General features: G+C 45.3%; 1 protein-coding gene across 1 annotated transcript; it reads right to left on the reverse strand.

The window, feature by feature from the left end:
• Positions 1–1,914: 1,914 nt before the first annotated feature.
• Positions 1,915–22,055, reverse strand: metap2a (methionyl aminopeptidase 2a). Its single transcript, XM_080207138.1, has 11 exons — positions 21,868–22,055; positions 14,380–14,487; positions 14,227–14,292; positions 13,031–13,133; positions 11,872–12,033; positions 10,100–10,281; positions 9,914–10,008; positions 8,264–8,360; positions 6,888–6,991; positions 5,984–6,099; positions 1,915–2,721 (listed from the first exon to the last, which is right to left on the reverse strand). Exons 1-11 carry the CDS (start codon positions 22,022–22,024, stop codon positions 2,469–2,471), a joined length of 1,443 nt encoding a protein of 480 aa, XP_080063264.1. The 5' UTR covers positions 22,025–22,055; the 3' UTR covers positions 1,915–2,468.
• Between the last annotated feature and the right edge of the window lie 145 nt (positions 22,056–22,200).

Genomic DNA, 22,200 nt, shown 5'->3' on the forward strand with positions numbered 1-22,200 from the left:
AGGCAGCATGGAGGCAGTTTACTGGATGACCCTGGGAATAGAGAAGAGGGGGAGTGGATTTTAGAATTTCTTTAAGAATGAAAAATCTTTGGAATTCTTTACCCCAGGAGGCTGTGGTTGTCAAATTTTCAAGGCTGAGATTGAAAGGCTTTTAATCAGTACAGGAATTAACCCTCACTAAATTCACTTTCCTGCCTTAAGTTAGCCATGATATTAAATGGAGCAGTATCAAAGGGCTGAATGGCCTACTCCTGCTCATGTTCACAAAGTGCTCATCTGTTCAGATTATCAATTTTGCTTTCATTTTTTTCAAATACAATCCATGCACTAATTAAAATTGGCTTCACACAGGCTCAGCTGAGGCCATAAGGACCAAAAACAATGTAGAAAATACAATATCTAATTAGTACACAAGCTCCCACAAACCGCAATGAGAATAACCAATTTTAATGATGTTGGTTAATGAATAAATATTAGTCACAAGTAAGGCTTTTATTAATACCACAATGAAGTTACTGCAAAATTCCCCTAGTTGCCACACCCCAGCACATCTTTCAAACTGTAGGGGGAAACTGCAGCATCCACAGGAAACCCATGTAGACACAGGGAGAATGTGCAAACTCGATACAGTGAACCAAACCAGGAATTGAACCTGGGTCCCTGGCACTGTGAGGCAGTGGTAACCACCATGCCACCCTACATTGGCCAGAACATGATAGGGAACTTACTTCCACTGACTAGTAATGTGGGTCCTTCACATCCACTTTACAGTGGACAGAGACCCTCAAGGGGACATAGAGCTTCAATTAAATGTCTCAGCAGAACTACAACACTTCTCAGTGCAGCTCTCCATAAGTACTGTACTGAAAGGTTACTCAAGTAAATGCTTAAATTTCCAGTCAACTCAATACTAACGGGGGGGGGGGAGAAGGGGATGACTTCACAATCCTAAAATGCAGGTGGCTATTCAATTCAGAGTCTGCAATGACCACACTCCCATCCAGGCCCTATCCCTACTTAGTTACCCTATTAAATCCACTAAGTTATCACATAGTATGTCAATCAACCTAACCTGCATATCTTTGGACTGAGAGGGGGAGGAAGTTAGAGCACCTGGAAGTAAACCCACACAGACATGGGGAGAATGTGCAAAGTCCACACAGTGACCCAAGTCAGGAATCAAATCCAGGTCCATGGGAGCTGTGAGGCACAGTGTGAACCACCACACCGCCCCCCTCTTGTGGACTTCTATCCACAAAACCAAAGCTAACACCTCTCTTGGCTACCTGCTAAAAACACAGCTACATTGCAAAAAACAGGATCTCTAAGTGCACCATTTTGTTGTTATCTGGAGCTTGGAGCAGGCCATCAGTTTTGACGTCTACTGCACTGAGTATCTACATTTTCCAGAGAATGAATTAGTGAACATTCACACAGCCCACTCTTGAATGGTTTGAAAGCTTTTTAATTTAACTAGTGCTTACAAATTCCATCAAACTCCCAGTCCTCTAACATAGCATTTCACCAGTGTTAAAATACAAGGCTCCAACTTTCACAGTGCACAGGCTTCTACTGCAGCCCATTCCAGTGTTGGCAAAGGACGTTCCACTATTGGTGAGGGACAGATTATGAACTCCAGAACGTGGGGAATTAAAGGGCCTGGATTCAGCAGCAGAGAAATCACAAGAATTACTTTGCAAAAACAATTGAGAGAGTGATTTACAAACCTCACTGGCTGTCCTGACAGGTACTGTATCTGCTTGGAGGCCCAGAATAAACCTCTGGTTGTAACTGAGTCGGTATACAAACAGTTAATAAATGGCAGAAAGACACACACGTATTTCCTTTTCCTTGGGCATTGCATCCTGTCCATTGTGACGTCTTTAAAGACAATTACAGCCGGTAACAGCACACTTGAAATTAATTTTCATTTTTATTAAATTGTTTGCCAGAGAATTTAGAAGATAGAATAAAGAGTGCAGGCATTGGCATAAGTTATATTCAACACCATTTTCTATAAAAAAGAGCCTCTGTGAAATATTGGGGAAAGTAGAACTCTTCATATAGGAGGTGCATTTATTTATTTTACAGCAAGCAGCACCCCATGCTCCTGAAATGTCAGTACCCGATTAGACTTTCTGCATTAATCCAGCAGCAGACAATTTTGAAGGGGAGGTATCACAATCCACTTGGAGATGCCAGTATTTAGTTATGTTCTATATTAATCCATCAGCAGGTAAGCGTAAGGAGAAAGTCCCATCAACATTCAAAAGCTTCTAGACTTCAGAAACCTTTTATTAAATTTTTTTTTGTGGTAGGTGGAAATACAATCTCTTCCTCACTAGTGCCAACCTCTAAAACATGGCAAACGTAAACCCGGTCCATACTAAAACAAGCTGGTAGAACGATGCAGGTGAAACCATTCTCACAGCCTCTCCAAGCACAGCAAAGTCAAACCAGAGATGTACTCAGTAATCGTCCCCACGGCTCACAACCTCTTTACACGTTGGGCGAAGCAGGATTGTGTGCTCGAACTGTGCCGTGTATGAGCCTTTGATATCACACAGCGGAGGGTATGGGTCCACTATACCCAGATCACACAGATTCTTCAAGGCCATGAGGTATTTGCTCTCACCCAAGCGGTCTAGCCACCGGCGGCAGAAAGCAAGGGTCCCAAAGTTCTCATTGATAACATTGAGGAGATGTTTTGCTCTTGGAAGCCTGGAGAAATACAGCACAACAAACATTAATTAATCCATTTAATAAGGAACCGATCTGTCTCAATAGTTAAAAATGGGTTGCCGGACAAGGCTGGAGCAATCATTCAGCATCAACCCAGATGTCACTCATTTAGCAGTAAAACTAACAGCAGCCGAGTCAGTAAATGCAATCATTTTAAATTATCCATTTTAATTGAGTTCAAGCCTTTTTTTCTCTGGTGTGTGTTCCAGAGGAAGCATCACTACATTATCCAAAAAGGTTCCTATTCTACTTTGAGCAGTTACATGTAGAGTTTCTACTTTGGTGAAATCAGCGATTGAACACTGAGTTCCCACACAAACACACTTCATAATCGTGGAATACAATCTGTCCTGAACTAGTGCAATCCAGCAGCATTTTAGAATGCACTGAAATTGGTTCATCACAAAAATATTTTAACAATCACCACTGATACTTAATGAAATGACACTAACTATTTGCTAGTTACATTGGTATACTTAACAAAACCAACATTATATTCAAAATTTTTGTATGCTTGCACCTAAAAACAATATAAAACTTACGCAGAGCTTTCCCGAGGGTTGGCAAACAGGTAAACTTAGTACAAGTTTGAAATGGTGAATCACTCAATCTGGATGCACAGCCATTTTCTCATGAGAATTTTTTTTTAAACAGGAACTCAAATTGCTCAGAATGTAATTTACGTTTAAACATTCTGCAATCTTTGCCAATTTTGGGTGAATTGTGCAGAAGAACCCAGCTCAACCCTAGGATTTGATGTCAAGGGATCAGCTTTTCCCTCCAACGGAATAACTATAACCCTAACGTGTCTCCATCAACTCATTTAGAGTACAAGTGTGTTCATTACAGATGGGAATATTAAGAGCTGGCTGTTAAAGAACATAAGAACATAAGAAATAGGAGCAGGAGTAGGCCATCTAACCCTTCGAGCCTGCCCCGCCATTCAATAAGATCATGGCTGATCTGTCACTGCTCAGTTCCACTTTCCCGCTTTCTCCCCATAACCCTTAATCCCCTCTCATCAAAAACCCATCAACTCGCGTCTTAAAAATATTTAGCGAGGCAGCCTCCACCACTTCAACGGGCGGAGAATTCCAGAGATTCACCACCCTTTGAGTGAAGAAGTTCCTCCTCAACTCCGTTCTGAACCGCCCCCCTTTTATCTTGAGGCTGTGCCCCCTAGTCCTACTGTCTTTTTTGAGCGGGAAGAGTCTCTCCACCTCTATCCTATCCATCCCATTCATCATCTTATACGTCTCAATGAGATCTCCCCTCATTCTTCTAAACTCTAACCAGTACAAGCCCAGTTTATTCAGCCTCTCCTCATAGCTCAACCCCCTCAACTCCGGTATCAGCCTAGTAAACCTCCTCTGCACTCCCTCCAAGGCCAAAATATCTTTGCGCAGGTGCAGCGCCCAAAACTGCACACAGTACTCCAGCTGCGGCCTCACCAATGCCCTATACAGCTGCAGCAAGACCTCCCTACTTTTATATTCAATCCCCCTCGCTATGAAGGCCAGCATCCCATTCGCCTTCCTGACCACCTGCTGCACCTGCAAGCTGGGTTTTTGCGACTCATGCACAAGGACCCCGAGGTCCCTCTGCACCGTCGCCTGCTGCAGTTTTTCGCCACGTAAGTAATAGTCCTTCCTACCATTCTTCCTACCAAAGTGGACCACCTCACACTTGCCAACATTAAATTCCATTTGCCATTTCCTGGCCCATTCGCCCAGCCTATCTAGATCCTTCTGCAGACTTTCCACACCCTCTGCACAATTTGCCTTTCCCCCAATCTTGGTGTCATCAGCAAATTTCGACACCCTACACTCGGTTCCCTCCTCCAGATCATCTATATAAATGGTAAATAGCTGAGGCCCCAGCACCGACCCCTGGGGCACTCCACTAGTCACCATCCGCCAATCCGAATAGCACCCGTTGACCCCCACTCTCTGCCTCCTATTTGACAACCAATCCTCTATCCACGCTAACACGCTAAAACATAAGCAGTTCATCACAGTCAGTACTGATCCACTGTGACAGTATTGATCCACAGTTTTCCTACACAGAGACAGTGAAATGGTTACATTTTACTACCTGACTGAGACAAAGATTACCAAGAACACAAAGCCTGCTTACCATATCAAGGCATTTCAATTCTTTTTTGTTCTGGGGATGTGGGTGTCACTGTCCAGACCAGTATTTATTGCCCATCCCTAACTGCCCTCGAGAAGTTGGTGGTGAGCTGCCTTATTGAGCTGCTGCAGTCCCTATGGTGTAGGTACACCCACAGTGCTGTTAGGGAGGGAGTTGCAGGGTTTTGACCCAGTGACAGTGAAGGAATGGTGATATATTATGGGTTTTCAAATGGACATTGGATAGGCGTATGGATAACATTGGAATAGTTCAGGTAAGAGGGTCATTAGATTGGTTCCACTGGTCGGCGCAACATTGAGGGCCGAAGGGCCTGTACTGCGCTGGAATGTTCTATATTTCCAAGTCAGGATGGTGGTTTGGAAGGGGACCTGAATGTGGTGGTGTACTAATGCATCTGCTGCCCTCATTCTTCTAGGTGGTAGAGGTTGGAGCAGCCTTGGTGAGTTGCTGCAGTGCATCTTCAAAGGTGTTACACACGGCTGCCACTGTGGTGCAGTAAGTGGATGCTGAAGGTGCTGGATGAGCTGCTTTGCCCTGGATGGTATCAAGCTTGTCAAGTTGCTGAAGCTGCACGCGTCCAGGCAAATGGAGAGTATTCCCTCATACTTGCACCTTGTAGATCGTGGACAGACTTTGGGGAATCAGGAGATAAGTCACACGCTGCAGAATTCCCAGCCTCTCACCTGTTCTTGTAACCACAGCATTTATATGGCTGGTCCAGTCCCAGTTCAGTTTCTGGTCAATGATTACCACCCCCCAACCCCGTGGGATTCAACAACGTAATGTGATTGAATGTCATGGGGCAATAGCTACATTCTCTCTTGCGGAGATGGCCAATGCCTGGTATTTGTGTGAGGTGAATGTCATTTACCAGCCCAAGCCTGGACTTTGTTCAGTTCTTGCTGTATACGTACACTGATTGCTTCAGTATCTGAGGAATTTTGAATGGTACTGAACATCGTGCAGTCATCTATGAATATTCCCACTTCTGACCTTAAGATCATGAATGAAACAGCTAAAGATGGTTGGGCCTGAATTAAAACAATGTTGAAAATGTATGTTGGGTTTCTATTGGCCACATGCTTACCTTATCGGTACATGGCCAACATCAAAGTTCTTCATATAGTGCGAACAGTCCATGTCATCGTGAACAATTCCTTTTCCTGTGCTGCCAAAAGTCTCTATCGCATACACCTCTCCTTCCTAGATAAGAAATGACCCAGGCTTTAAATCTCAATTTCCCACACTCACTCAAAGAAAGACTTTTAATGCACAGAATGTTAGATCTAACAGTGCAGCAAGACACAGCAGAGAACTAAATGACATATTTCCCCAAGACATTGAGATCGCAACCATTTCAGGAAATAAAGAAGGGCAGAAGTTAAGTACTTTCTTCACCAAACACGAACAAAGCAGCACACATTTGGACTGTGGGAGGAAACCCACACAGACAGGGGGAAAACGTGTAAACTCACCAACGACAGTGACCCGAACCAGGAATTAAGAACATAAGAAATAGGAGCAGGAACAAAGAACAAAGAACAACACAGCACGGGAAACAGGCCCTTCGGCCCAACGAGCCCACGCCATCTAGCCCTTCGAGCCTGCCCCGCCATTCAATAAGATCATGGCTGATCTGAAGTGGATCAGTTCCACTTTCCCGCTTTCTCCCCATAACCCTTAATTCCCCTGTCTATCAGAAACCTATCTACCCGTGACTTAAATACATTCAGCGAGGTAGCCTCCACCACTTCAATGAGCAGAGAATTCCAGAGATTCCCCACCCTTTGAGTGAAGAAGTTCCACCTCAACTCCGATGTAAACTGCCCCCCCGCCTTATTTTGAGGCTGTTCCCTCTAGTTCTGTTGAACCCAGGTCCCTGGTGCTGAGGCATCAGTGCTAACCACTGTGTCACCCTAGATTCCATTGTTGACACACCCTCTGTGACAGGTTAAGAAATTGAATAAAGAATGGAATTTATTGTCTTTTACCTCCATTCTGGTTGCTTCTCCACCTTTAACAATTGGAACAGTTTTCCCTGCGTGTATCCTGTACTGTCCAATGGAATGCCCATTCAAGTTGCGGATTGGTTTCACTGGTAAGATATAAATCAGTCAAACTTTGCAGAAGGCTCTGGGGAGCATACACTTGATAGAAAACATTTTATAATTCCAAGATGTTCCACAGAGGCATTATAAAACAAAATATGACCCCCCAGCCATTTAGGGAGGGTCAACTAATCACAAGCTTCGTCAAAGAGGTACGTTTCAAGGAGCACTGTAAAAAAAGGGAAGTGAGGCAGAGAGAAAGAAAAGTTTAGGGAGGGAATTTCAGAGATTAAAATCCAGGTAACTGAAAACACGACCACCGATATTGGAGTAATGGTGACTGGGAATGCACAAGAGTCCAGAATTAATGGAGTCATAGACCTGGAGGAGATAATAGTGAGAGGGGTGAGTGCTGGAGGGATTTGAAAACAAGGATGAGCATTTTAAAATGAAGATGTTGCTTGACAGGATAGTACGCAGAGACATTCAGGTACCAGGACTTGCTGCAAGTTAAGACACGTGGAATGGAGTTTTGGATGACTTAAAGTTCGCAGTAGGTCGAACAAAAGCACACTGGAATAGACAAGCTGATGAAGGCACTGGTGAGGATTTCAGCAGCAGTTGAGTAGAGATATAAAATCGAGCGATGTTATGGAGGTTAGAATGGAGCTTGGACCAGTGATGTACATTTCAATACATCTAGAAAGTCTTCACTCTAGCAGCAGGATAGGTGTTTGAATGCAATGAACAGTCAGGTCCAGAACTTAAATGAAACCTTGACCAGGGGCTAAGTAAGGATTCAGCTAGTTAAAGACACTCAATGAGTTTCTAAGCTCCACAGACCTATAAGAATCATAGAATCCTACAGTGCACAAACAGGCCCTTCAGCCCATCGAGTCTGCACCAAACACAATCCCACCCTGGCCCTACCCTCATATCCCTACATATTATACCCACTAATCCCTCTAACCTACACATCCCTAGACACTAAGGGGCAATTTCTTAGCACGGCCAATCAACCTAACCCACACATCTTTGGACTGTGGGAGGAAACCAGAGAACCCAGAGGAAATCCACGCAGACACGAGGAGAATGTGCAAACTCCACACAGACAGTGACCCGAGCCGAGAATCGAACCCAGGACCCCAGAGCTGTGAAGCAGCGGTGCTAACCACTGTGCTACTGTGCCGAGCCAGGTTTGAGCCAAAATGGGCTGACGACGGCAGTGCTACAAATGCTCTCAGTGCAGCTGGTCAGGAGATGGACAAAGAAAATAATGCTCCAATGTAATGCAAATAGTCGCCACATCCAGCTGATACCTTGATATGTTTTGCCATCAATTTCAACTTCATAGGACTCCATGACTTCCTGGATGGATTCACCAATGTCACAAAGGCGAACATCAATTCCTGCATTCTAAAATAAAGAACATTAAGATTCGAGTAATAAACAAAAGCATAATTTCTATTAAAACAAACCTTACATCTCAGAATGGTCTACGCTACTTTGGAGACTCATTAGGTAAAGTCTCAGCTATGGAAGCCCATAGGAACAGGGCATAGTCCAGCTCTCTGAACCACAGAAACTCCATCCACAATATAATGAAAAGGCCACAGCCTGAGTTTTATACAGTGTATGGTTTGAGATGTCAAATTAATATACATGTTATGAAGAGAGCTTCCTGTAAAACAATGGGACATAAAAGCAAAACAGTGCAGATGTTGGAATCTGGAACAAAAACAGAAAATGCTGGAAAATCTCAGCAGGTACGACAGCGTCTGTGGAGAGAGAGTAGAGCCAATGGCTATTCCTGCCTGCCATGGGAATCAGAGTGGGCAAGGGGCAGACAATGGGAAGGTCTGTTGACCTTGGGCTGGATTTTACAGTTCTGGGATAAGCGAGGCAGTAAAATCCCACCCAACATTGAGTCCAAATGACCCATCATCAGCTACATCGAAGGGTTATCCACACTCAAAACGTTGGCCCTATTCACTCTCCACAGATGCTGTCAGATCTATTCAACTGCCTTATTTTCCCAAAAATGGCTGATTGTTAAAAATCAAATCTCAGTTTTCCTTCTCACCAAATATAATTTGCAATTAATTTGGCAAACAGTAGTATTGCTGTTAGGAGTGATGCTGTGCAAACTCTGAAGGGTAATTAAACTGTACTGGAAACATAAAAGGAGCTACACAGGCTCCCAGGAGAATACTGTATGATGCCTCTTGTTCAGTGGCACCTTCAATTGTGTTTTATTTCCTCAATATTGTCAGGACAGGTCATCTAGAGTCAAACCCACTTTCTACTTACTAACCTGGACGGACTTTATATCTTTTGAGACAACTGGCAACGTTACCAACAGAGCCAGTTTGGGCATACCTGACTGGGGAAAGAATATTTAATCTGAACTAAAACATAGAACACTACAGCACAAACAGGCCCTTCGGCCCACAAGTTGCACCAATCACATCTATACCTACCAAGCCATAGAACTATCTGTAACTCCCAATCCCATTAAATCCCATGTATTCATCCAGAACTAATTCAAGCTCTGCTAAAATGTAAATTATTTCCAAATTTTCAGGTCTATTCAATGCAGGTCCCCAACTGACTGGAGCTCTAGTCAGGTTAAAAGGTCACTGCACAAATCTCACTATAATTAATCACTAGTTTCTGAAAACATGGTCATTAACAACATGACGATATCTGCACAACGAGGTCAGCAGAAGCATTATCTTGGCTGTGGAAAATGGGTTAAACATATTCTTAATTTAATTACAAAAACAGAACACACAAAACACTCAACAGATGACAGAACGAAGCAGTGAATGTTTCCAGTTCCAGTTCTGACAAAACGGTTCATCCTGCCTGAAGTATTAACACGCCTGTTCTCTCCAACCTGCAAAGCATTTATGCTCTCCGATTTCAATTCCAGCACTTACAACTTTTATTTCCTATTTTGAGCTTACCTTGATACCAGTGTTAGTAGCATCTTTAACAGCTTCTATAAGCTTGTCATATTTGGGGTTAAATGCAACAGTGAAAGCACAGTCAATAATGTGACCTGTGGAGGAAAAAGAAACATTTACCAAAATAAAATATTAAGAGACTTGAAACATTTCAGAAACTCCAGCCTAAAATAAAATCTGGCCAACCATTGATGTGGGTTCCAAAGTCAATTTTACAGACATCATCGTACTGGAGCACTGTTGGGTCTCCCGCGTTGGGTGTGTAGTGAGCTGCACAGTTGTTGAGGGAACAGCCTGTTGGGAAAGCCAGGCCAGCACTCAATCCATTCTCTTTAATCAATTTGCGGGAACAATCTTCCAGCTTTTCACTGTAAAATGAAAGTTTGCTGTTATTCTTTCCTCCTGACACAAAGGTATCGCACAGCAACCCTGCACCACGTTAACAGTTAGTTCATGAGCCTCACTGATTTCATCGGGTCAGGAAGGTCGTAGGGTCAAAGTACAGAAAAGAATCTTTCAAGTTTCAAGTGTAAAGGATCAGCTTTTCAAATCCTGACAGACCTGCTGCGTGCCTCACATCTTCTGCCCTTATTTCAGATTTGATTTTTTAAGATTTTGCATCCAAAAGTATGACTATTTTTAAAAAAAATCATTGACAGGATAGGAGTGACACTGGCACGGCCAGCATTGTTGCCCATGCTTAATTATCCTTGGACTGAGTGACTTATGAGCCCATTATAGAGAGCAGTTAAGGGTCAATCACATCACTGCAAGTCTGGAATCACGTGTAGGCCAGAACAGGTAGGGACAGCAGATTTCCTTCCCTGAAGAACATTAGTGAACCACATGGGGTTTTTACAACATTCACAGTCACTGTTGCAGATATTAACTTTTCACACCAGATTTATTAATTGAATTTAAATTCCCAGCAAACACAGTTGGATTTGAACTGAAGTCTCAGGATCATTAGTCCAGGTCTCTGGATTACTGGTTTGGCAACATCACCACTATGCTACCATAGCCTGTTAGATGGAACATGAAGCACACAAAAGCAAAGGCAATAATATCTGCAGTTTGCACACTGCCAACTATATGTTTCCTGCTCAATAGGGTTCCAATTGAATATATTGGACTATAAACTTTATTAAAGAAAAACAATCTGGTAAAATCAGAGAGTAACCACATCAATATCAGTGTTCCATGATGATCTAGATTGGAGATCAGAACAATCAGCACTCTTGCTTTACACAAATTTTGGCTATTGTGACCTCAGCATCAGACAACTTCTAGACAGGAGAACATAAGAACATAAATAGGAGCAGGAGTAGGCCATCTAGCCCCTCGAGCCTGCCCTGCCATTCAATAAGATCATGGCTGATCTGAAGTGGATCAGTTCCACTTTCCCTCCTGCTCCCCAAAGATCAGGCACTTCTCATTCCTGCTTCTAACAGGAAAAATAGAGCAGCAAACAGTTTCTTTCAAATCTCATTCTCAGAATGATTTGCAGTCCAAAGACGTGTGGGTTAGATGCTTGGCCACGCTAAATTGCCCCTTAGTGTCCCAGGATGCATAGATCAGAGGGATTAGCGGGGCAAATATGTGGGGTTACGGGGAATAGGGCCTGTGTGCGATTGTCGGCGCAGACTTGATGGGCCAAATGGTCTCCTCCTGTATTGTAAGGTTTCTATGATTTCTCAGAACGTGAGGGCCTCCACAAAGGGGAGCAGAGGATAACAGCTGTCCTTTCTAAAGGGTTTTAGTGATCCATTAGGTTTGCATGAGAATTCTGACAGTTTCACACTCACTTTTACCAATATATTTTTTTAAAACTGGAAGTTAAGTCCTCAAACTGCTCGAGTGGAATTTGAACACGTGGATTTTGGACTGCTGGTCCAGTAACGCAGCCACGACAACAGTGCAGCCCCTGTTCATCAACAATAGCAAGACTTTTCACTTACCAGATCTCAATCATGGTCATGCCTGGCTTCAGCCAGCTCCTGACGTATTTGCGCACTTGTCTGTGTGCTTCAGCTGCTTGCCTGAAATCGCTCCAGATCTCCTCACTGGCTTGGTTCAACACCTTCTTCTCTTCACTTGTCATGCGCCAAGCAGATGTACGTCTGAATGTCAGGAGTGGTGAGGGGAAAGAGATTAAAGATTACCGATCCTATCAGAACTGGCCAGCTGTAAAGGAGGTCAACAGGCATTATAACTAATATCCCTTTGTTATAAATGAAGCTGCTTCCAAACACACCGAACTGAAATTTCACATTATACTTCCAGTCTCCCCTGGTTATGCCAGGTAGGGGATGAACAGTTCAGTTCAACCTCACCTCTCCAAAAGGCAGAAGATATCAATATACATTTCAGGCTAAATCATGAATTATGAGAAAGAAACGCAAAAAAAAATTCAACTGGCAATTAAAATTGCTGTTTTGGACCTTAACCTTCATCACCACAATTATCCGAATGCAAATCATTTTATGACTTACAATCCCATTAAGCAGATTTTATCACTTGGCCTCAAAGAGTTTTACCTAAGTGACTGGTACTATAATCATTTAGATGTTGTTGCAAGGCTCCAATAAAGCAAGCTCGGCATGGGTTGCCTGCAAGTCATTAATTAAAAAGAGGCACTACATTCTTTGGAGACATGAATTTATTGCACCCTTCACAATCACTTTTTGAAAATACTTTGTTTTATCGGAATCTAATTTAAATTCACCATATCAACTGCTTCCAGATAGCGTGTACAAGGGCAAAACAAAGCAATTCATTTAACAAAATTTGTTAGAATAAATTTCTTGGCAAAGGCAAATAAATAGGCTCAAACTCCAATTTTGATTTGCATGGATTGCGCTGTAGACTTACTCCTACTTTCACGCAGCCGTACACATCAATAATTGTGAGCTTTATTAAATGCCATTGAATTTTCTGTTCCAGAAGTAATCTTCCTAAAGCTTCAAATACAATGATGGCGTTATATTCTCATCTCCCCGCTGACTGCAGGGTTCTGATAACACAAGTGCGAGGATCATGGTCAAACTTCTTGTAAGCATTGTCCAGTTTCAAATACACACACACAAAGACTGATTAGTATTTGGATGAAGGACTTACCCATCCTGTAAAGGTGGATATTCACATTCTTGTCCTTTAAGAAATACACCAGAAGGGAACAGCTCACAAATCGGAATGGAAGGAGGATCTGTCTGAACTTTTGCTGTTCACAGATAAAAGCATCTTAATAATTGTTTGTGTAAAACTTTGAGTTGCATTAAGAATCACAGAACCCTACAGTGCAGAAAGAGGCCCTTCAGCCCATCGAGTCTGCACCGAACACAATCCCACCCAGGTCCTCCCTCCAAATCCCTACATATTTTGCCCACTAATCCCTCTAACCTACACATCCCTGGACACTAAGGGGCAATTTCTTAGCATGGCCAATCAACCTAACCCGCACATCTTTAGACTGTGGGAGGAAACTGGAGTACCCGGAGGAAATGCACGCAGACACGAGGAGAATGTGCACAGACAGTGACCCGAGCCGGGAATCGAACCCAGGACCCTGGAGCTGTGAAGCAGCAGTGCTAACCCACTGTGCTACCGTGCCGCCCATATGCCCGTCTGTTTCATAATAGAGGAACATAAGGTCACTTGGCCCTTCAGGCTTGCTCTATCATCTAATTTGTTCATTGCTGGTTTGTATTTAACCTGACCTGCTCACCTATATTCTATAACTTCAGCTGACAAGTGGCAAGCAACATTTGTGCCACACAAGCGCCAGGCAATGACCATGTCCAACATAAGTGTGATATGCAGATGCCGGCGTTGGACTGGGGTAAACACAGTATAAAGTCTCACAATACCAGGTTAAAGTCCAACAGGTTTATTTGGTAGCAAAAGCCACTAGGTTTCAGAGCGCTGCTCCTTCGTCAGGTTCATAGAACTCCTTCACAGAACTCCCACTTACCTGACAAAGGAGCAGCGCTCCGAAAGCTAGTGGCTTTTGCTACCAAATAAACCTGTTGGATTTTAACCTGGTGTTGCAAGGCTTCAACATGAGCATAACAAACCACTGTCAATGGTGTTAGAATCACTGAATCCCCCACAATCAACATCCTGGGGTTACCACTGATCAGAAACTGAACTAGTCATACACATACTGTGCACAATTGCCAACACGGATTGTCTGGGCTGAATGGTCTGCTTGGCGCTGTGTATTTCCATGTACTTATTCAGGTGAGATCCTGTTTAGAGCCCACTGAACCCAAATTGCCATAACAACTTTCTCAGAGTATTCAAAGCCCACTCACGTCCTTTCTTCTTTTTCTTTTTCTTCTTCTTCTTAGCTGCAGAGCTTTCTCCTTCACCATCTCCTTCTGTTGGGCAAATGAGGTTCAAATCAACAAGTGTATTCCTTCATAGCCTAAAACATTCAGCACAGATTCCTTCAACAATCCACTTGCCTTCTTCTCCATCTTCCTCTTTTTCCTTGTCCTCGAGAACCTGCTTTTCCAGCTGTTTTGCTACTTGATCAACTCCTGCAGATTCTTTCTCACACTCATTTTGCAGCCCTTGGGAGAACAAGTTACGCAGGTTAGTTCCTAGCAGCTCTGTAACTTTGGTGAACTGGAGACAGCTGATGCCTGCAGCTAACACCAAACACAAGCACATTCCACTTATTGTTGCTCCTGCTGCACATTTATACCTTGTAATCACTAATTAAAAGGTGCAAGAGATGTGCACATCTGCTCTTCCCATGACACTATAACAGGAAATCCATTCAAAATTCACTGTTCCCCATTTCTAGAAAATAAGAGTGGCACTGGCCTACACAAAATGTTTGCTCTTTGCTGTCTCAAAGCAATGGAATAAGTGATTGTCATTAGATTAAGGGGAATTAAGCAAACAGCTCTTGTCAAAGTTACTGATGATGTGACTGTAATTAAGGTAAACTTACCCCTCTTTGTCCTTCTTGACCTGTCTACAGCCTTTTGACATGGTCTGACCATACCATCCTCCTCAAATGCCTGCCCACTGTTCTCGAGCTGGGTCACACAGCTCTCACCTGGTTCCATTATTTTCTAAAATATTAGTAGCCAGAGTATCTGTTGTCAAGTTCTCTCTTCCTGCTTCCTCACTGTTACCTCTGATGTTCCCCAAGATCAATCCTTGCCCCCCTCCCACCCCACCCTGCCATCTCAAATACTGGCTGTCCCCCACCGCAACACCACCTGAAAGCACGGTTAGTTTTCCTACCACACCACCACCTGTCTCAGACTGCTTATCTGACATCTAGTGCTGGTTGAAAAGAAAATTCCCAAAATCAAATTTTGGGAAGAATTAAGCCATTGCTTGCAGTCCCTGCTCCAAACTCCATTCGCTTGTTACCAATTCCATCTCTCTCAGGCACAATCTGAGAGCAAGCCTGTTTGCTTGTAACCTTTATTAAATCTGATCCCAAGTTAAGCTTTCAGCCTCATATTTTGATTTAATTTATTGTCACGTATATCAGGGTACAGTGAAAAGTATTGTTTCTTGCGCAGACAAACCATACCATTCATAGAGAAGGAAGCAAGAGAATGCAGAATGGATTGCTACAGTTAGAGCTAGGTTGTAGAGAAAGATTTTTCTTAATACAAGGTAGGTCCATTCAAAAGTCTGATGGCAGCAGGGAAGAACATTGTTCTTCTTGAGTCAGTTGGTATGTGTCGTCAGACTTGTATCTTTTTCCTGAAGAAAGAAGGTGGAGAATGTCTGGGGTGTGTGTAGGATCCTTGATTATCATAGAACCCTACAGTGCAGAAAGAGGCCCTTCGGCCCATCGAGTCTGCACCAAACACAATCCCACCCAGGCCCTAGCTCTGTATCCCTACATATTATACCCACTAATCCCTCTAACCTACACATCCCTGGACACTAAGGGGCAATTTCTTAGCATGGCCAATCAACCTAACCCGCACATCTTTGGACTGTGGGAGGAAACCGGAACACCCGGAGGAAACCCACGCAGACATGAGGAGAATGTGCAAACTCCACACAGACAGTGACCCAGGACCCTGGAGCTGTGAAGCAACAATGCTAACCACTGTGCTACCTGTATTATGCTGCCTGCTTTTCCAAGACAGCAGAAAGTGTAGTCAGTTGTTGGATGGGAGACTGGTTTACATGATGGACTGGGCTTTGTTCAAGATCCTTTGTAGTTTATTGCAATCATATTTGCTCCATCAGTAAGACTGGCAATTTCTACTCCATACCATTGCCAAACTTCACAAATACTTTGGCTCACCTACTGACAAAGCCCTCATTCGTTATCTCTAGACTATTCCATCACCTTTCTGGCTGGCTAGCCATGATCTATCCACTGTAAATTTGAGGTCATCCAAAGCATTGTGCCCATGTCCTAATGCGCACTAAGGCCTATTCCTCTACCACGCCGTGCTCATTGACCTATGCTGGCTCCTGGTCAAGCAAGGTCTTGATTTTAAAATTCTCAATTTCAAATCCCTCCACTGCTGCACCATCCCAGCTCTGTCTGTCCTCCAGCCCCAGCACCCTCTTAGGTTTCTGTGCTGCTCTTACTCTGGTCTCTTCAGAACTCCCTATTTTAATCGCTCCATTTTTGGTGGTTATCTGTTCAGCCGCCTTGTACCTAAGGACTGGAATTCCCTCCTTAAACCTCTCAGGCTCTTCATGGCCCATTCCTCTGAATCACTCAAAGCCTTTGTCAATCTGTCTTACTATCACCTGATGTTTCAGGTAGACAACTGAGTCATGACTATTTCATCTGTTGGTTATGGCGTTAAAACCATGCTCACTTGTTCAAGATTCTTCAGAGGCAACAGTTTCTATCACAGCTTGGTATTTCTCCTGCTCTGCCCAAGACTGCAAGGACCTACCAAAGGTCGTGAATATAGCCCAATCCATCCCGCAAACCAGCCTCCCATCCACTGACTTTGTCTACACTTCCCACTGCCTCGGCAAAACAGCCACCATAATTAAGGACCCCATGTACCCCAGACATTCTCTCTTCCACCTTCTTCCTGCGGGGGAATGATACAAAAGTCTGAGGTCACATACCAACCGACTCAAGAACAGCTCCTTCCCTGCTGCTGTCAGACCTTTGAATGGACTTACCTTGCATTAAGTTGATCTTTCTCTACACCCTAGCTATGACTGTAACGCTATATTCTGCACCCTCTCGTTTCCTTCCCTATGAACGGTATGTTTTGTCTGTATAGCGAGCAAGAAAGAATATTTTTCACTATGTTAATACATATGACTATAACAAATTAAATCAAAAATTCCATTATCATTTCAAACACCTCATTTAGATCATCCCTTCTAAACCCAAGTTTGTTCAAAGCCGCTGTCATAATCTAATCCTGTAACTAACCAGTAAAGGTGTTATCAGGCCACGGTAACAGCATTTCAATAGGTTGACATTGCACTCGTATTGGAGATTCCCATTGAGGAAATTTTTTTTTGCTGAACTGGCAGGGGAATCTTTTACTAACAAACGGGTGTAATTAAACAATTTTTTTTTATTTGCACAATTCAGTTTAAATAATCAAACACAATATTGATGGAGGGAGTGTATTCTGGCATGTTCATTGCAAAGCCATATTGTTCCATAATCCTAAACATTACAAACAGGAATATCTCCATATATAATTGTGTGTATTGACCCTCTGTCTTTGAGGCTGCCTGGGAAATGTTTTGAGTATAACGTATGGCACATAGTGGAACCCACCTTCTTTTAGGGAAAACCTTCGTGCTTTCTGATCCCCAGCTGAGAGAGATGATGTAAGTTGGGCATAGTCACAGAGAGAGAGGAGGTAGGATTGTTGTTTTTCAGACTAAAGGTAAAGTGACCTCAGGTGAGCACAGGCACCTCTCCCCTTTGAGGGGAAGAGCTGATTGGTGGTGATTTAACCCGAGGATCACTACCTGTCAGGCAAGGTTGAGAAAGCAGACCTTTGTGAATAACAAGAAACGGGAATTGAACATGCACTGCTGGTGTCACTCTTCATCCCGAACCAGTCATCTAACCAACTGAGCTAAACTGATTACACAGATCACGACAAATTGTTTAAACTTGTGATCAATTTACGAAACATGATCTAAGATAGTGGAAGATGATATTGAACTTTTCAAAAGCAAATTAATTAAGTTCCTTTAGGAAATAAGATTTGAGGTGGATTGATTTGAGACATGGTATGCAATAAGTGCAGTATGATTGGAAGGAACAGGAGATTTCAAACCTATCATCTCCAAACCTCTTCATCACAAGGGATTTCCCTGGGACTATTGTAGGCTAATAGATGGCGATTAATTGTACAGTTAGCGAAGAACTCCATTATCGTTGTATTATGAAACTACCAGAAGGGAACAAAGTAATGATTGGGTCTTGACATCGAGAAATTTCGAGCTGCATCTAGCCATCAATATAAAGCTATACCTGAAGCAAGTAAATTATAGATATTGTAGATATTTCCCTTAACCACGTTAGGGCAGTGAAGATAGATTGAACAATTCCTTGGATGAAACCTAAAATATGCTTACCTTTATAAACACCTATACTTGGCTTTATATTTTAAAATAATTCTTCTACACAAAGTAACCTTTTCCTTTAGAGGTTAAATATTTACACCAGTGCCTGTCTAGGTTCGACGTACTGAAATCTGATGTTTACGCTGCTAAAACAACTGGCTGGAAGAACCATGCACGAGAAGCACTGCTTCTTCAATCCTGCCACCCAGATAGGAAAGCTGGATCAGATAGTGTAAACATAGCCATACTGGTCTCCTGAGATTCAAACCAAAGTGGCAGCGCTTTAACGTGCTTTCAATATTTAAACAACATGGGATGAGAGGCTGGTTCAGGCCACTGAGCCTTAGTAGGGAAATTATTGGAGAGGATTCTTCAAAATAGAATTTACTCCCACTTGGGAATAAGTGGACGTATTAGCAAGAGGCAACGTGGTTTTATGAAGGGAAGGTCATGTCTCACGAACTTGAGCTTTTCGAGGAACAAAAATGGTTGATAAGGGTAGGGCACTGGATGTTGTTTACATGGACTTCAATAAGGCCTTTGACAAGGTCCCTCATGGCAGACTGGTGCAGAAGGTGAAGTCGTATGGGGTCAGAGGTGAGCTGGCAAGGTGGATACGGAACTTGTTCGATCATAGAAGAGAGGGTAGCAGTGGAAGGGTGCATTTCTGAATAGAGGGCTGTGACTCGTGGCGTTCCTCAGGGATCGGTGCTTGGACCTTTGCTGTGCGTGTGTGTACATACATATAAAAAGTATATATTATATGGTTTAATCAGTAAGTTTGCACACAACATGAAGATTGGCAGAATTGCAGATAGCAATGAGCACTGTCAGAGAATACTGCAGGGTTTAGATTGGTTGGAGACTTGGGCGGAGAGATGGCAGGTGGAGTTTAATCTGGATAAATGTGAGGTAATGCATTTTGGAAGGTCTAATACAGATGGGAACCATATAGTAAATGGCAGACCCCTTAAGAGTATTGATCGGCAGAGAGATCTGAGTGTACAGGTACACAAGACACTGAAAGTGGCAACAGAGGTGGAGAAGGTAGTCTAGGCGGCATACAGCATGCTTGCATTCATCGGCCGGGGCACTGAGTTTAAAAATTGGCAAGTCACGTTGCAGCTTTATAAAACCTTAGTTAGGCTGCACTTGGAATATAGTGTTCCAATTCTGGTTGCCACACTACCAAAAAGATGTGGAGGCTTTGGACAGGGTACAGAAAAGATTTAACAGGATGTTGCCTGGTATGGAGGGCATTAGCTATGAGGACAGATTGAAGAAATTTGATTTGTTCTCACTGAATGACTGAGATTGAGGGGTGACCTGATAGAAGTCTACAAGATTATGAGGGGCATGGACAGAATGATAGTCAGAAGCTTTTTTCCCAGTGTAGAAGTCAATTATTAGAGGGCACAGGCTTAAGGTGTGAGGGGCAAGGTTTAAAGGAGAAGTAGGAGGCAAGATTTTAATTACACAGAGGGTGGTGCCTGGAACTCGCTACCAGGGGAGATAGTGGAAGCAGATACGATAGTGACTTTAAAGGGGCATCTGGACAAATACATAAATAGGATGGCAATAGAGAGATATGATCCCTGGAAGGGTCAGAGATTTTAGTTCAGTGGGCAGAATGGGGGTGGGGGGTGGACGTGGATTGGGGGGGGGGGGGGAAACGTGGGGGTGGAAGGGGGGACGCAGAGTGGGGTGGTTGCCGGGGTGGAGGTGGGGAGTTAGTGGAGTCGGGGGGTTGCCGGGGTGGAGCTGGGGAGTTAGTGGTCTTGGGGGATGTTCAGGGGGTGGTGGGGATGGGGATGGGGAGTTGGGGGGGGGGAAATGGGGATGGGGAGTTGGGGGGGGAAATGGGGATGGGGAGTTGGGGGGGGAAAATGGGGATGGGGAGTTGGGGGGGGAAAATGGGGATGGGGAGTTGGGGGGGGAAATGGGGATGGGGAGTTGGGGGGGAAATGGGGATGGGGAGTTGGGGGGGAAATGAGGATGGGGAGTTGGGGGGGGAAATGAGGATGGGGAGTTGGGGGGGAAATGAGGATGGGGAGTTGGGGGGGAAATGAGGATGGGGAGTTGGGGGGGGAAATGGGGATGGGGAGTTGGGGGGGGAAATGGGGATGGGGAGTTGGGGGGGGAAATGGGGATGGGGAGTTGGGGGGGAAATGAGGATGGGGAGTTGGGGGGGGAAATGAGGATGGGGAGTTGGGGGGGAAATGAGGATGGGGAGTTGGGGGGGGGAATGGGGATGGGGAGTTGGGGGGGGAAATGGGGATGGGGAGTAGGGGGGGGAAATGGGGATGGGGAGTTGGGGGGGGAAATGGGGATGGGGAGTTGGGGGGGGAAATGGGGATGGGGAGTTGGGGGGGGAAAATGGGGATGGGGAGTTGGGGGGGGAAAATGGGGATGGGGAGTTGGGGGGGGAAAATGGGGATGGGGAGTTGGGGGGGGAAAATGGGGATGGGGAGTTGGGGGGGAAAATGGGGATGGGGAGTTGGGGGGGGAAATGGGGATGGGGAGTTGGGGGGGAAATGGGGATGGGGAGTTGGGGGGGAAAATGGGGATGGGGAGTTGGGGGGGGAAATGGGGATGGGGAGTTGGGGGGGGGAAATGGGGATGGGGAGTTGGGGGGGGAAATGGGGATGGGGAGTTGGGGGGGAAATGAGGATGGGGAGTTGGGGGGGGGGATGGGGAGTTGGGGGGGGAATGGGGATGGGGAGTTGGGGGGGGGAAATGGGGATGGGGAGTTGGGGGGGGAAATGGGGATGGGGAGTTGGGGGGGGAAAATGGGGATGGGGAGTTGGGGGGGAAATGGGGATGGGGAGTTGGGGGGGGAAATGGGGATGGGGAGTTGGGGGGGGGAATGGGGATGGGGAGTTGGGGGGGGAAATGAGGATGGGGAGTTGGGGGGGGAAATGAGGATGGGGAGTTGGGGGGGGAAATGAGGATGGGGAGTTGGGGGGGGAAATGAGGATGGGGAGTTGGGGGGGGGAAATGAGGATGGGGAGTTGGGGGGGGGAATGGGGATGGGGAGTTGGGGGGGGAATGGGGATGGGGCAGGGAGTTGGGGGGGAGAGATGGGGTGGGGGGGAGAGATGGGGTGGGGGGGGAGAGATGGGGTGGGGGGGGAGAGATGGGGTGGGGGGGGAGAGATGGGGAGTATGGGGATGGGGAGTTGGGGGGGATGGGGAGATGGGGAGTTGGGGTGGGGGAGTTGATGGGGTCGGGTTGGGGGGGGATGGTGGGGTTGGGGGTGGTGGGGGTGGGGAGTTGGGGTGGGGGATAGGGGTGGGGGATAGGGGTGGGGGTGGGGAGTTGGGGTGGGGGGTGGGGGTGGGGAGTGGGGGTGGGGGGAACTCCCCCCCGGGCCGCGGCCTTCCCTCTCACCCTCTTCTTACCGGCCTTGCCTTTCCTCTTCTTCTTCTTTTTCTTCTTGGTGCTCTCCTCCGCCACCTCGTCCTCCTTCTCCTCCGGGCCGCCGTTGAGCAGCTGCTGCCTGTCAGCCGCTCCCTCTCCGCCGCCTCCGGCCTCCACCCTCACCGCCTGCTCCGCCATCTTGGGTCGAGCCCGCCGGGAGAGGGCGGCCGCGCATGCGCGGCGCTGGGCGGCACGTGTCTGCCGCGCGAGTTGTCGGGATATTACGGTAAAGGGCAGGTCCCGTAATGACGGAAGAAGAGGTGCAGCCACCCTGAGTGTTGTCAGCCAGTTCCTTCATGCCAGGGTGCTGAGTA

Source organism: Carcharhinus amblyrhynchos, chromosome 19 (assembly GCF_965287045.1).
Source record: "Carcharhinus amblyrhynchos chromosome 19, sCarAmb.v2.hapA, whole genome shotgun sequence".
Classification (NCBI taxonomy): Eukaryota; Metazoa; Chordata; class Chondrichthyes; order Carcharhiniformes; family Carcharhinidae; genus Carcharhinus; species Carcharhinus amblyrhynchos.